Consider the following 13,730-nt stretch of genomic DNA (forward strand, 5'->3'; position numbering starts at 1 on the left):
CTGTCACTAGACAATGCTCTAGCGCTGAAAGTGTTTATGCATTATGATCGCAGAAATCTTAACATCCAGTACAGGTAGAGTCCGAATGCTTCTTACTTTAACATCAATGTCTAGCACCAGAAAAAGGGCATCCATCATGCGCGAACATTTTCAACAATTGGCAGCTCGTCATTAATGTTGGTCATCTACTTCGAATAGCTGTCGGCCATCAAGCCACGATTCGTGTTTGGTTGCGTCATATCAGCAAAATCACCGAAGAGTCGAAGACGCAATCCAAAATCCAGAAATCAGACGGCGAGGACAAACAAAACCTGACTCATCCGCCTCGTCCAATACAACACCACAAGATCAAGGGCAACCGCAAAGAGGTTGCCAGGCCCAGCACGCGCGGGCTCAAAGGAACCTCTACGCAACGAACCAAGATTCAATCCCTCTGTCAGGCCCACGATGCCGGAGAAATTGGCGTATATCTCAGTCCGTGAGCAAGGAAATGATGGCCTTTTTTGATTTCGAGAGGACTGTGACGATACGAGCTCGGAGGAAGCCAAGAGTCCCGTTTCAGTCAGCAAGAGCAGATGCAAAGGGCACACACGCAGCATGCAAACACTTGGTCATCTCAGCCCAGCTCGAGCCTCGAGAGTAGCTTGTCGAAATGCACAGTTGCACTCGAGACTGAGAGGCTGCCCTCTCGGAGGGGAGAGTCGCGAGATGCTCAAGAGGCAGTACTTCGTCTCTTACGGATTCTTTGTGTTTCAAAGCCAATCTCAACTCTTGCTGTGAGGATAGGTTACGATTCAACGCGAGAAGGTAGGCGTAACGATATTTTGTTGTAGGTAAAAATGAAATTCATGCTTTGGTATCTTTAACATCTCAAACTCGTACTCTTCTGGTGCCTTTCTACGACTCGGTCATTGGCTCTTCGGCCACAAAACTCAAGTACGATCCCAAAAGCTTGATTCCCTCGATGTAGTTGCGCTTATCAAGCTTCTCGTTGATACTGTGAGCGGCGTCGGTGCTGGAGCCCATGGGCAGGAGGAGGACGTTCTTGCCGGTTGCTTGTTCGAAGGTAAGAGTGACGGGAATGCTGCCACCTTCACGGGTAAGGTCAGGCTTGACCTTGAAGACGGACTCAACAGCCTTAGCGGCAGCGGTGAAGTTCCAGTGCTTGGGCGAGGCGACCCACCACTTGCCAGAGTGCTGTTCGATAACCTTGCAGGTGTTCTTGGAGTTGAGCGACTTGAAGACCTTGTTGACGTGAGCCTCAACAAGTTTGTTGACCTCAGGAATCTCCATGTTGGGGACAGTGCGGATACTGAACTTTCCGATGACCTTTGCGGGGATGACGGTCTTTGCGCCAGGAGCGGAGAAGGCACCCTCGATACCGTGGAGCGACAGAGAGGGGAATCTCCAGCGGGCCATCAAGGTGCTTTCCTTGTCCTCGAAGATGGTGGTCTTGCTGCCGAGCGACTCGTGCAGGTTGTCCATGGTGAAGGCAATGTCCTTGTACAGACTCTTCTCTTCCTCAGTGAGAGGGGCAACCAAGTCCTTGATTCCGTCAATCTGGATCTTGCCGTTGGTGTCAACCAAGCTTCCCATAACACGGACGAGGTCGGTCATGGGCTCCTGAGCAGTACCACCGAAGACACCACTGTGAAGATCCTGGCCAGGACCGCTGATCTCGATGCTGTAATAACTGCAACCCCTCAGACCGTAGGTAAGGCAAGGCTTTTCAGTGCCGAGCCAGTAGTTGTCGCTGATGCAGACAGCATCGGTATCCTTGAAGAACTTCTTTGCCTCGGCGTTGATGAAGTCATCAAGACCCTCACTTCCATACTCTTCCATACCCTCGAAGCACATCAGAAGGTTGACAGGGAAGTCGATATTGGCCTTCTGGTGAGCCTCGATGGCGTTGAGCCAGCCGAGAACGGGACCCTTGTCGTCGGTTGAACCACGTCCAAACATGCGGCCCTTGTCGTCGATGGTAAGCTCGAAAGGCTCGGTGGCCCAGCCGTCCTCCTTGGCGGCAGGCTGGACATCGTAATGACCGTAGACGAGGATGGTCTTCTTCTTGGGGTCCTCACCGTAGCGGGCGATGATAACAGGAGGGAGCTCGAGGTACTCCTTGTGAGGCTGGGGACCAAGGGGACGGGCTTCAACGTGGGCACCAAGGGCTTTCAACTCCGACTCGAGGAACTTGCCCATCTACAGAGTGGTCAGCATCTGCGGCAGCGGTGAGGGGTATAGCACGTGGACATACGCGGACGACTTCAGGTCTTCTGTCATCCTCGGAAGAGACAGAGGGAATGGCGACAGCCTTTCTCAGTCTCTCGATGAAGTGGTCTTGGAGCTCGTCGACCTTGGAGAAGTATGCATCGAGTTGGGGAGCCATGTTGGACGAAGGATGTTGTCTATAAATATAAGGCCAAGCAGCTGTTGTTTGGCGGCGGATCTGAGGTCGGAAAGCTAGGGTAGAGCACTTGGGAAGAATAAACTGCCTACGAGAGAACAGCTGTTGTACAGAGCGAAAAGGCGAGGACATGCAAAGACAGAGAAAGGAAATTCTCTGGTGATACCGTAATGGAAACTGTGGCAGGGCGCAAAGAGGCGCGATACGAAACGGAAAGAGCACAGAGCTTTGGACGGTCGGTCAGTGCGTCCACAGCGCATTTATCCACGAATTCTGAGCTTTGGCACGTCGTATTCTGATCTTTGGCAAATTACTAGTAATATTAGTATAAGTATTAGTAACAATAAGGTCGAATTTTACTATACAATTAATGGCATTATCTACTACAAGGTAGTAGTAGTAGCACTAGTCTTAAGCGTAATAACGCGCTATAGGAGGTCTTCTCTAAGGGTAGCCTTATTAGCTAGTCTCTAGTAGAGGTAAGTAACTTTAGTCTTAAGGTCTTTAACCTCCTCTTTAAGAGTGGCGGTAGTAGTAGTAGGAGTCTATAATTCTAGTTAGTAGTATAAGTAGTAGTATCTATAGTAAAAGACTTACCTCTTCTTCCTCTTTAAAGGGATTAGTATTATAGTAAGATCTACCCTTTAATCTATAGAAGGTATAAGCTCTACTCTAACCTTCTACCTCCTTAGCAAATATATAGTAGTCCCTTCTTAGCATATCCTTCTTTTTATCCTAGTACTACTAGTAGTAACTAGTAGGAGCATCCTTACTAGCATTAGTAAGTATAATAGTATTAGTATTATAGTACTTATATAGAGTAGTAAGAATAGTAGTAGTAGTAGTCTTATTGTTACTAATAGCTTAGGCGACTAACTCTACCTAGTAAGTAGTAGTAATAGACTACTATTATTACTTAATAGTAGGTCTATAAAGACCTTTAAGAGCTAGAGAGAAAAGGCTAGAAGTAGGTAAAAAAGTAGTAGTAGCCTTATCCTTACCCTTAGTCTTAAGGATAGTAGGAATACTATTTATAGTTAGAAGGTTAGTATAGTAGGTATAGTAAGTATAATAGTATAGTTCTTTATTATTATTATTATTATCCTTACGGCAGATAGTCTTTAATAGCTTCTTAATAAGAGGTACTTCCTTAAAGTTACTATTAGTATTAGTATAAACTAACTATATAGGTAATATAGCTACCTTATTAGAGGTAACTAGTAAGGCCTATTAAGAGGCCTTATTCTTACTACGTTAAGAGCGCCTAACGCCCTCTATAGGAGAGGCTAACTAAGTAGCTAAAGGCTTAGTAATACTACGAGAGTAGTAAGAAATAAGAATTTAACTAGCTTTAGCGCTAGCGCAAGTATCTCTACTAGTAGAGGCTTTAAGGGACTTATAAGAGTAAGCTATTATTAATACTAATATTAGTACTAATATTATTATTACTACTACTATAGTAGTAGTAGTTATTATAAAAAAGGAGTATATATAGTAAAAGATAAGTTTTAAAAGCTAAGAAGTAAAGTAAAGTAAATAAACTATAATTAATATATAATAGTCTAAGAAAGTAGAAGTTTTGCTACTATACTACTATAGGTACTATAATAAAGAATATAATAACTTTTATTACTATTTAAGTAATAATATTAAGTAAAATAAAAAAAAAGTAAAAAGATAGTTTAAAAGGGAATTAAACCCCTAACCTCTTATAATATATTTACTAAGTACTAACTTATAAGTTATAATCCTTATAAGAAGTAGTACCTAGTACTATAGTAATAAAGTATAAGTATACTACTACTAAGCTACTAAACTATAGATATTAGTATAGTAACTAAGTAAGTATATATAGGTATAACCTTATAAAATAGTTAGAATATACTAACTAAGAGTAATATTAAAAACTAAGACTAATATAAGAAATATTATAATAGTAGTAGTAGTAGTAGTAGTATAGTAGTAAATTAACTATATTTACTATTTTTACTAAGCTTATTAATAAGTAACTACCTATAGAGGTACTAATAGCTTATGCCTATATCTTTAAGGTCTTTACTACTATTACTAAGTAAGTTACTCCTATTAAGGAGATTACTCCTACTAAGAAGGTTACTCTTACTAAAGAGGCTACTACTACTAAGAAGACTATAGCTAAGAAAGGTCTTACTTATTAGTATGCTCTATCTATTATATAAATAAGCTATCTTTAGCTATAGGAGAAAGCTTTTTAAGTAGTAAAGGCTAGTAGCTTAGTATAATAGCTAGTTTAAATATAAATAAGAGTTTATATATAGGGGGTAGATTAAGCTTATATAGTCGCTTAGAAGCATAGCAAAATCTCTTTACTAGATAATGCTTAATATTCTAAGTAGCTTATAATAATATAGAGATTATTAGTAAACGTAATTAAGAAAGTAGAGAGAAGAGAGGAAAGAAAGATAAGTTAATATTAATAGGTTCTTAGCCTTAAAGTTAAGTAAGTTAAGCTCTATATTTATTAATATTTACTAGTCTCTAGTAAAATTATTAGTATTTTACTACTTATGCTACTACTTTACTACGACTAAGAAGCTATACTAATATAAAATTATCTAGTAAGAGGGGTTCTTACTTAGAAGACTATCTCTAGCTTTATAAGGGAAATACCTTATAGCATAGCTTAATAATAGTAATCTTACTACTATTTTTAGCAAAGGGGGATAGTATAGTAGTAATAGATTCGTACTAAAAAGCTTATAGGTAGACTATTATTAGCTAGTTAGTAGTAGGCTAGTTATTATAACCTTTAATAGTAAAATTAGTAACTAAGAAGAGGTCCTTAAGTATAATATTAGTATAAGGATAGATATTAAGAGCCTACTAAAGAAGGAAGCCTTAGTAATAGTAAACTAGTATAGCTAGTATCTTTTTATTAAGCTTTACCTTATTATAAGCCTACTTCTATCGAGTTAGTAGATCTAGAGGTGCCTATAGCTTTAACCTACACTTATTATATATAGTTAAGATATTATATGCTTTAAAGGCTATATGCGTCTAGTCCTTTATAGCCTTTAGCTTTAGAGTAGTAGTTATAGAGGGTATATAGTAAGAAGGTCTAGTAATAGCCTAAGGTATCGATCTAGCATAAGTACTATAACTAGTATTAACTCTTATAAAACTAATAGCTAACTATCTAGCTTACTCTATACTAGTTAGAACCCTTCTTAGAAAGATCTATTAACCGTTAGCTTAACTATATATAATTATAGGGTAGCGAGTAGTAGTAGAGATAGGTATTAGCTTAGAGGCTAGCGTAAAAGCTACTAAAGTTCTAATACTTATTACTTATATGCTTTATAGTACTTACGACGACAAAGAGATATTCTTAACTTTAAGAGGAGGTGCTAGATTAATAAGGTTATAGACTAGATAGCGCTACTTATTATAGTACTTTAAGTATAGTTAACTATCTTTAAGATAGAAGCGGCTCTAATAGGATGCTATATTAACTATTAAGGAGTTAAAGGAAGAATAGAAGTTAAAGAAGTTAGCTAGTAAGAGTAGTAATTAAATAGCTTACTAATATTAAGTAATGTTTTATTATTCTTTAATATCTATTACCTATAGTATTAGTGTGTTTTACTATAGTAGTGCTACTAGTACTATAGTACATAAAGTATATAAATATTACCCTTAAATTCCTATTAAAATATCGAGAGAAAACTAAGTAGATTTATTAGTAGTAGTATAATAGTAGTATATATAGTAAATTACTTATAGATTAGATAGCTTTTTTTAAATAATATTAAACGGATTATAAGAATTATCATTAATGTAATTAGGTAGGATATTATGCATGCCTTAGAGCGCTTTAGTAAGCCCTATATGCTATAGCTACTAATTAGTAGTACTAAGTAGTTAGTTAGACTTGTAGAGCGTTAGATTAGTATTACCTATATACTTATAGTTAAAAATGGCCTAATAAAGATATAGGTATACTTATTTATATAGTTAGTAGTGCTCTCTATTAATAATAATAATCTAATTAACTTACTTAGCTTTAATAATGCTATAAGTACTAGGAAATTAGATAGCTAATTTAAATTAATACTACTTAAGTATATAAGCTAGAAGGTACTTATTACTATTAAACTCCTTAAGGTACTACTTCTATAGCTTAAGCTATTATATATCGATATCTAGTCCTTACTTAGATGCTTTAAAGAGCTTTAGCTAGCGATATAGTGCTTTAGGAGACTCTAGAATTATATAAGGATATGTGCTCTAAGTCCGGATTAGATAGCGATTCTATAAAGATGTAAATATAGAGCTAGCTTGTCGTATAATTAGTATATAGATAGTAAGGAAAGTAATCCTATTAAAGAGGTAGCGACTATTATATAGGATAGTCTTAAAGAATATAGTCTAAGTACTAATACTACTCGTAGTTATCTAAAACTACTAGGATTTAATATACTAGTTCTATTTACTAGTTCTATACTTAAAGTAGTTAGTAAATAATAGCTCCTAGCTACTAGCTTAGAGCTCTTAAAAGCTATAGTAAGTATTAGCCATTATTATAGTTTCTATACTATAGTCGGTATAAATAAATAGTAGTATATAGCTAAGCTCTTCTATAGTCCTAACATATTAATTAAGGACTAATACTACTAAGTAAGCAAAGATACTAGCATAGAACTATATAACTAACCTTAAGAAGTAGTTAATAGTAGCATATATTTAAATACCCTAATACTTAAGCTTATAGTATGCATCTATTAACTAGAGGTAGTTTAGGCCTAGTAAATTAGTCTTACTATAGTAGTTTTTAATCTTTCTTTAATATTAAGAAAGGCCTTTGCTATAGTCTTTATAGTTAAGAGAGTAAGTAATATAGTATAGACATTCTCTATTTAGTCTAGTTAGTATAATCTTAGATAATGTTTACTATAAGGCTACTATAGTACTACTACTAAGAATAGGAAGGAGTAAAGAAAAATACTAGTTATCTTATTTACTATAGAACTACTATAAGTACTATAACTTAAATAAACTTACTTACTAACTATATAGTACTTCTCTTATATATATAAGTATAATATTTCTTTTTTAAGGTTATTAATATCTCCTCTTCTATACTTATTAACTAAGGCCTCTTATATAGCTTACTTAAGCTACTTTATATAGTCTTATAGTATATATAAAGGTAGACTAAGCTCTACTTAGATCCGACGAATAGTCTATCTATAGATAGAACTATAGCCTTCTAGCTTAAGAATAGTAGCTATAGAGTTATTATTAAACTAGAACTCCTAGAATAGCTCTTTAATATATGCTCTAATAGTAGTAATAGTACTACGGTCTAGGCGAGTTCTAGCTATATTTTATTACTAAAGCCTTAATTATAGCGCGTACTTCTTAATAGCAACCCCTTAATCTACTAGCTCTTAAAGTACTCTAGTAAGTATTATTCTAGACTTAATCTACCTCTTAATATTACCTTTTTATAGCTTAAGGTTAATTAGTTTATATAGTATAGTAAAGTAGCAATAGTAAGATACTAGTAATAGCAAGGTATTAGTAATAGTAAGGTACTAGCTATAGTAAGGTGGTAGTAATAGTAATAGCAACGATATAGTAGTAATAGTAATAGTAAGGTAGAAGGAAGGCTTTAATATATTAATATTATAATAAAAGGTAAATAAGGCCATGGCTTTTGAATTTATATGGCAGCTACTAGTAAATTAGAAAGCTCTAGCTAGCTAACCTTAAAGATCAGAATACGACGTGCTAAAGCTCAGAATTCGTGGATAAATGCGCTGTGGACGCACTGACCGACCGTCCTTTGGTCGGACCCTTCGGTCAGGGAAAGAGCGACCCGACTCAGACCTCCCCACCTTCCTCTTTCGGATGACATGAGCTCGCCGCGCCCTTGGCCGCGCCGCCCTGCGGACAAAGACTCCTCCGAGATGCTTTTGAGTAATTCATATCGATCCTAGAACGAACGTCCTGTTAACGGTGACACTCATTCCAGACAACTGTGCTTTACGAAATGGGCGACGTCTCCTTGTGTCCACCTCTGACGCGCTCGTCGGTCCAAGAGGCGCACGCAGCAATCAAGCAGCACATCCATCGTACTCCTACAATCACATGTGACACCATCTCTCGTCTCGCCTCGACCCCTCAGGCTCCCGAATCGCTTCAAGGCACTCCTTTCGAAGGTCGCACCCCCGCGCAACCACGTATCAACCTCTTCTTCAAATGCGAGAATTACCAGAAGATTGGCGCTTTCAAGGCACGGGGTGCCTTCCATGCACTGAGTCGCTTGAGTAAAGAAGAGCTGAGTAAAGGCGTTGTCACACATAGCTCGGGAAACCATGCCCAAGCTCTCGCCCTGGCTGCCCGTACCTATGGCATTCCGGCCCACATTGTCATGCCTACCATCAGTACTCCATCCAAAATTGCTGGCACAAAAGGCTATGGAGCCAATGTCATCTTTTCTGGTTCCACTTCTGACGAAAGAGAGGCCGTCGTTGCAGATGTAATACGAGATACAGGTGCAATTCTTGTGCCACCCTACGATCACCCCAACATCATGCTTGGTCAAGGCACACTGGCACTTGAATTGGAGGAGCAAGCCAAAGAATTGGATGAACGAGGACTGGATGCTGTTGTAGCCCCTTGTGGTGGAGGCGGCATGCTCTCTGGTGTTGCCACAGCACTGTACGGTACTGGTATCCGTGTCTTTGGCTCTGAGCCCAGCTTTGAAGGTGCCGATGATGCAAAACGAGGTGTCGAGTCTGGTGTTCGTGTCGAAAAGGTTAAGACACTAACGATCGCTGATGGTCTAAGAACACCAGTCGGTCACATTCCGTGGACCATTATTAGCGACAAGGAGAAGGTCAAGGGTATGTACAGTGTCACTGAAGACCAGATAAAAGCTGCCATGCGTCTGCTCTTGGAAAGAGCCAAGGTCTTTGTTGAGCCCAGTGCTGCGGTGCCTCTTGCTGTTGCACTATACGATGAAGACTTCAGAAGCATGGTTGAGAAAGAAGGAGGTGAACAAGGCTGGAACATTGGTATTGTTCTTTCAGGAGGAAATACCACTGTCGAAGCTATTGCCAAACTCTTCCAGCCTGCTTCTGAACAGCAAGCTGAAAGGCAAGAGTCTAAGATTGGTATAAATGGCGAACGAGTTGCGGAGAACGTTGCAGGCTAGATCAACCAAAGCTTCTACACATGATCATACATATAATCGTAAACTGTAGCGAAGAGGAAGGGAACAGAACTGTATTCGAATCGTTCCAATACTCTAAAAGAATTGGAAGGACGAAGGCCTTAGCAATAGGCAGGTTTCGTCAAGAGAGGTCCAAATCGAGCAAGTGCGGAGGGGGCCGATTGACCCCTCCTCACGTTTTCCAACCCCTCGCTGTTATCGGTCACAGCTATCTTGCCAACTCGAGCCAAGCATGACCAGAACCGGATGTTGATCGCGGTGTATGTTTTGAGGATACCGTGTCATGTTACACATCTACATGGAGAAATGACTCTCTTTTGCTCTATACAAATGTATCTTTGACCGACTCATAATCATTGACCTCTCCATCAAGTACTATCTACAACCATGACACCTGACATCGAGTATTTTTTGTCTCTCGAGGCTGTTCGTGAGAGATCTCGAATCGTCTTTGAGGCTGCGAAGAAAGACGAGCTTTCTCATTTCGACTATCACGCTGACAAGTTGCCTGAAGCCGCGGCCTATGTAACTTCTGTGATTAATGTGAGTAGTTGCTTCTTCGAGATGCGTCTTCTCTATTCTCTCCCCGGATATCGGCCGTCGAAATATCATGCTCTTGACATGGCCTGTGGAATTATGGTCCATCTTCTGACAGCTTTGATAGCGTGATTTCGGCCCTGACAACTTCGAGTCCATCCCTCCACATGGCCGCTGGCAACACTTCAATGTCGGCGGAATCCCCAGAATCGATGACCTGAACCGCCAATGGAAGAATGAAGGCTGCAGTGCAAAACAACAGGCCCAAAGATTGATCGATCTGTTCGTCGTATCTGTTCTACTGGATGCTGGTGCAGGCGACAAGTGGAAATTCGTGGAACCTGGCTCTGGACAGGTTTACACCAGAAGCGAAGGCATTGCTGTGGCGAGTCTGTATATGTTTCTGGAAGGTACTTTTTCGACGACAGAAGGGTGTGACCATATGGTTGATGGTGAGCTTTGTTGCAGAAGCTTGGTATGCGAGAGACTGACTGTTTGTGATAGCCAAGGGACTTCAACGAATTGACGAAGAAACACTGGCCAAAGGCTTCCAAATCACACCGGATAATCCTATGATAGGTGTAGGACCTCGCGCCCAGTTACTTTCTCGTCTCGGCGACTCTTTACTCGAGCACTCTGACATCTTTGGTTCTGAAGGAAGACCTGGCAATCTCGTCGACTATGTCGCTCAAACAGCAGATCCTGGAAGTAGAGTGCTAGATTACCGCGTCTTCTGGAGGACGCTACAGAGACTACTGATCCCTATCTGGTCTAAAAATCGCACACAGATTGATGGCACACCCATTGGTGACGCATGGCCTTTGGTAGTTCTCGAAAGACAAAACGGTGGTCAAGAAATCACGCAGACCATCCAACCTTTCCACAAACTCACGCAGTGGCTTGCTTACTCGCTCATGGTACCTTTCGTCAACATCATGCGTTATTCCTGGCGTAACGCAGAGCTCGGCACTGGACTCCCCGAGTACCGCAACGGTGGCCTGTTCGTGGATCTCGGAGTCCTAACTCTCAAACCCGAGGCGCTGGAGCGCGGTCAACGCAACTCCAGACAAGATTTACCCATGTTCAAGGACAGCGGTGATGAGATAGTCGAGTGGAGAGCTTTGACAGTAGCTCTTTTGGACGAAGTATACGCTATCATCAAGAAAGACATGAATGAGCAGGGTATGCAATTCAGTATGGCACAAATGCTTGAAGCCGGTAGTTGGAAATCCGGACGAGAGTTGGCTGCACAGAGAAGGCCGGAGACAAAGTCTAGTCCAATCTTGATTGATGGGGATGGCACTTTGTTCTGATGACTAGGCGAAACATAAAATGCCAATAACAGCATAAATGCAAAGGAGGTTCTATGCTACATGCTTGTATCGTGCAGTATTGCGCCTCTTAAATAGACGTATGAACAAGTATGCAAATATGAACATGGCTAATAAGCCAACACCCAGAAGTAGTGGCTTGTCCTCATGGACTCTGTGTAATGATGTTGTGCCTGGCTGATGCTCAATCTTGGTTTCCGGGTGACTTGTTTCTTCGTCGATCGTTTTAGTAGCTTCATTCTCGTCGTTCTCCAGATCCGTTTCGGGAGACTCTTCCTCATTAGTCTTGCAGACACCATCTGCTGTGCAGAATGTTCCTACCCATCTTTGGGGAATTTCTGAGGTAGTGGGAATGGAGCGACCCATGACTTCGCCACCCATACCAACTGCCTCGACGTAGACAAATGCAGTGTACCCCTTGGTCATGTACATTGTTTCGAAATCTGTCTTCAACACATTCGCCAGCAATGAGAAGCTGCCAGAAGAATTTTTGGAAGCACCGTAAAGGTTCCACGAATGCACATCTGTAGCTCCATTCCAGCTCAGATAGTGAAAGGTATTTGCAGCTTCTGGTGTAGAACCGTAAACGATGGATTTCGTTACAGGAGGCAAGTGTGGTCGGCCAGTGAAATTGAACTTGTACGAGCGGTAGGTGCTCATCTTGCCATCCTGGAATTGAGCCTGCATGACTGGAGAGCCGTCTTCTGTGAGCTCGCTGATGAGACCACCGCTAGCCCATCCGATAAACACGTTATCGTTTGGAAGAGTTTGCATGTTACCTCGTGCGATCGAGATCTCGTGGTCTGGTCTGTCATAGCTGCGAAGCACACGAGTAGTCATTGGTTTGATTGAAGTGTTGAGTTCAACAACCACTGCACGACTCCAGTTTCCTGTTGTCTTGCTTTCCTCGTTGATGCCGACTCCAGCGTTGTCGAAGAACGAAATAACGGTTGTTGTCTGATCCTCGTATCTCAGTCTCGCATCGTGCTGCCAGGAGAAGTTGAATCCTCCTGAGTGGTCGATATCAGGGCTTTTCCCGCTGAGGGTCCACATGATGGCTCCATCTTTACCAGAAATCTTGTATATACTGCTGGCGTGTCGTGAAGACAGTAGGTAGTCACCATCTGCATTCTTGTCTATCGAGTTCGCATGGCTATGATGTGGTTCATCAGTGGACTGCTAGCTTTCAATGCAGAAACTTATACTTACAACCAGTCCCAACTTCTTTTTTCGGTTGTCGAGCCTGCCTTGGGAAGATGGAAGTTCGATGCATTCAGAGGGACATGTTCCAACGAGTTCCAGCGAAACAGAGTGGCACCAGTGTTGAGATCTATCTCGACAAATCCATCATCCATGATCCATGTCTCATCGACCAATGTTGGCTTGGTATATAGTGTCAGAACAGATGATCCATTGTTAATGATCTTGTACTCGTGGATATTGATTTCCGGCGTGTTGAGCAAGGGCAAGGTCATGTTTACGAGCTCATACTGGCTGTTGATGAGGACAGCCATTCCTTCTGGATGCTCCGGATAGAACTCGTTCGTTGAAATGATGAATGAAAGCATGGTCTCGCCCTTATACATTACGGACCTGAAGTCGTAGGCATCCCGTCCAGGAAACATAGTAGATCCGATCCATACCAATTGCTAAGGCATTGTCAGTACTCTTTCAGAAGACAAGGGTTCGTCCTTTCCCACTCCAGTATGGTCATAGATCATGGGTCCAGTAATATACGCTTCGGCAGGATCTGTGATCTGCTTGGCCTCCAATTGGGAGTAAGGGGCGACAAATAAGTAGCCAGGGCATGACCTCTCCGAATCATATACCGTGACATTCAGAAGCGGAGGTCGGAACTCTGGCAACTGAATGTAGTCAGTATCTCATTAACAAGAATTGACGGCTTCTGTTCTTACAGTTTGAAAGCGGACATGCGTCTCGCTGTCAGTAGACGGGACCACCATCACCGCAGCAGTAAGAATTGTGAAAAGAATACATATGAAAAGACTATACATTATCTATACGGCATGTCGCACAGGACAGAAGATTTGTACAGAGCATCCATCGCTGGCTTTGACGGGCGCTAGCCCCTTGTACGCCATATGTCAGAGGAGCAGGAAATAACGTCGAAGGATCTTCTTGCCAAGACAAAGCAATCGATGATTATCTTGGTGAGATAACCCAGTTCTTTTTGGAATAATCACGTTGAGCTCTTCGTCGACTTGAAAGCCACGAT

At 41.1% G+C, this 13,730-nt stretch overlaps 4 protein-coding genes across 4 annotated transcripts; 2 read left to right on the top strand and 2 right to left on the bottom strand.

Annotated features, from left to right (window-relative positions):
* Window positions 1-897: 897 nt before the first annotated feature.
* M437DRAFT_66720 (CNDP dipeptidase) lies at window positions 898-2,389 on the bottom strand (the record flags this gene model as incomplete). The annotated part of the gene is made up of 2 exons (XM_041024808.1): window positions 898-2,202; window positions 2,258-2,389. The coding sequence occupies 2 exons, from the start codon at window positions 2,387-2,389 to the stop codon at window positions 898-900; spliced, it is 1,437 nt and encodes a 478-aa protein (XP_040879323.1).
* A 6,052-nt stretch (window positions 2,390-8,441) lies between these two features.
* M437DRAFT_75926 (tryptophan synthase beta subunit-like PLP-dependent enzyme) lies at window positions 8,442-9,608 on the top strand (the record flags this gene model as incomplete). The annotated part of the gene is made up of 1 exon (XM_041026514.1): window positions 8,442-9,608. One exon carries the CDS (start codon window positions 8,442-8,444, stop codon window positions 9,606-9,608), a length of 1,167 nt encoding a protein of 388 aa, XP_040879324.1.
* A 405-nt stretch (window positions 9,609-10,013) lies between these two features.
* M437DRAFT_50045 (DUF1688-domain-containing protein) lies at window positions 10,014-11,476 on the top strand (the record flags this gene model as incomplete). Its single annotated transcript, XM_041021938.1, has 3 exons — window positions 10,014-10,169; window positions 10,291-10,615; window positions 10,668-11,476. 3 exons carry the CDS (start codon window positions 10,014-10,016, stop codon window positions 11,474-11,476), a joined length of 1,290 nt encoding a protein of 429 aa, XP_040879325.1.
* Window positions 11,477-11,527: 51 nt separating this feature from the next.
* M437DRAFT_85200 (uncharacterized protein) lies at window positions 11,528-13,458 on the bottom strand (the record flags this gene model as incomplete). Its single annotated transcript, XM_041028259.1, has 4 exons — window positions 11,528-12,647; window positions 12,704-13,143; window positions 13,195-13,359; window positions 13,411-13,458. 4 exons carry the CDS (start codon window positions 13,456-13,458, stop codon window positions 11,528-11,530), a joined length of 1,773 nt encoding a protein of 590 aa, XP_040879326.1.
* Between the last annotated feature and the right edge of the window lie 272 nt (window positions 13,459-13,730).

This window comes from Aureobasidium melanogenum (assembly GCF_000721775.1).
Source record: "Aureobasidium melanogenum CBS 110374 unplaced genomic scaffold scaffold_12, whole genome shotgun sequence".
Classification (NCBI taxonomy): domain Eukaryota; kingdom Fungi; phylum Ascomycota; class Dothideomycetes; order Dothideales; family Saccotheciaceae; genus Aureobasidium; species Aureobasidium melanogenum.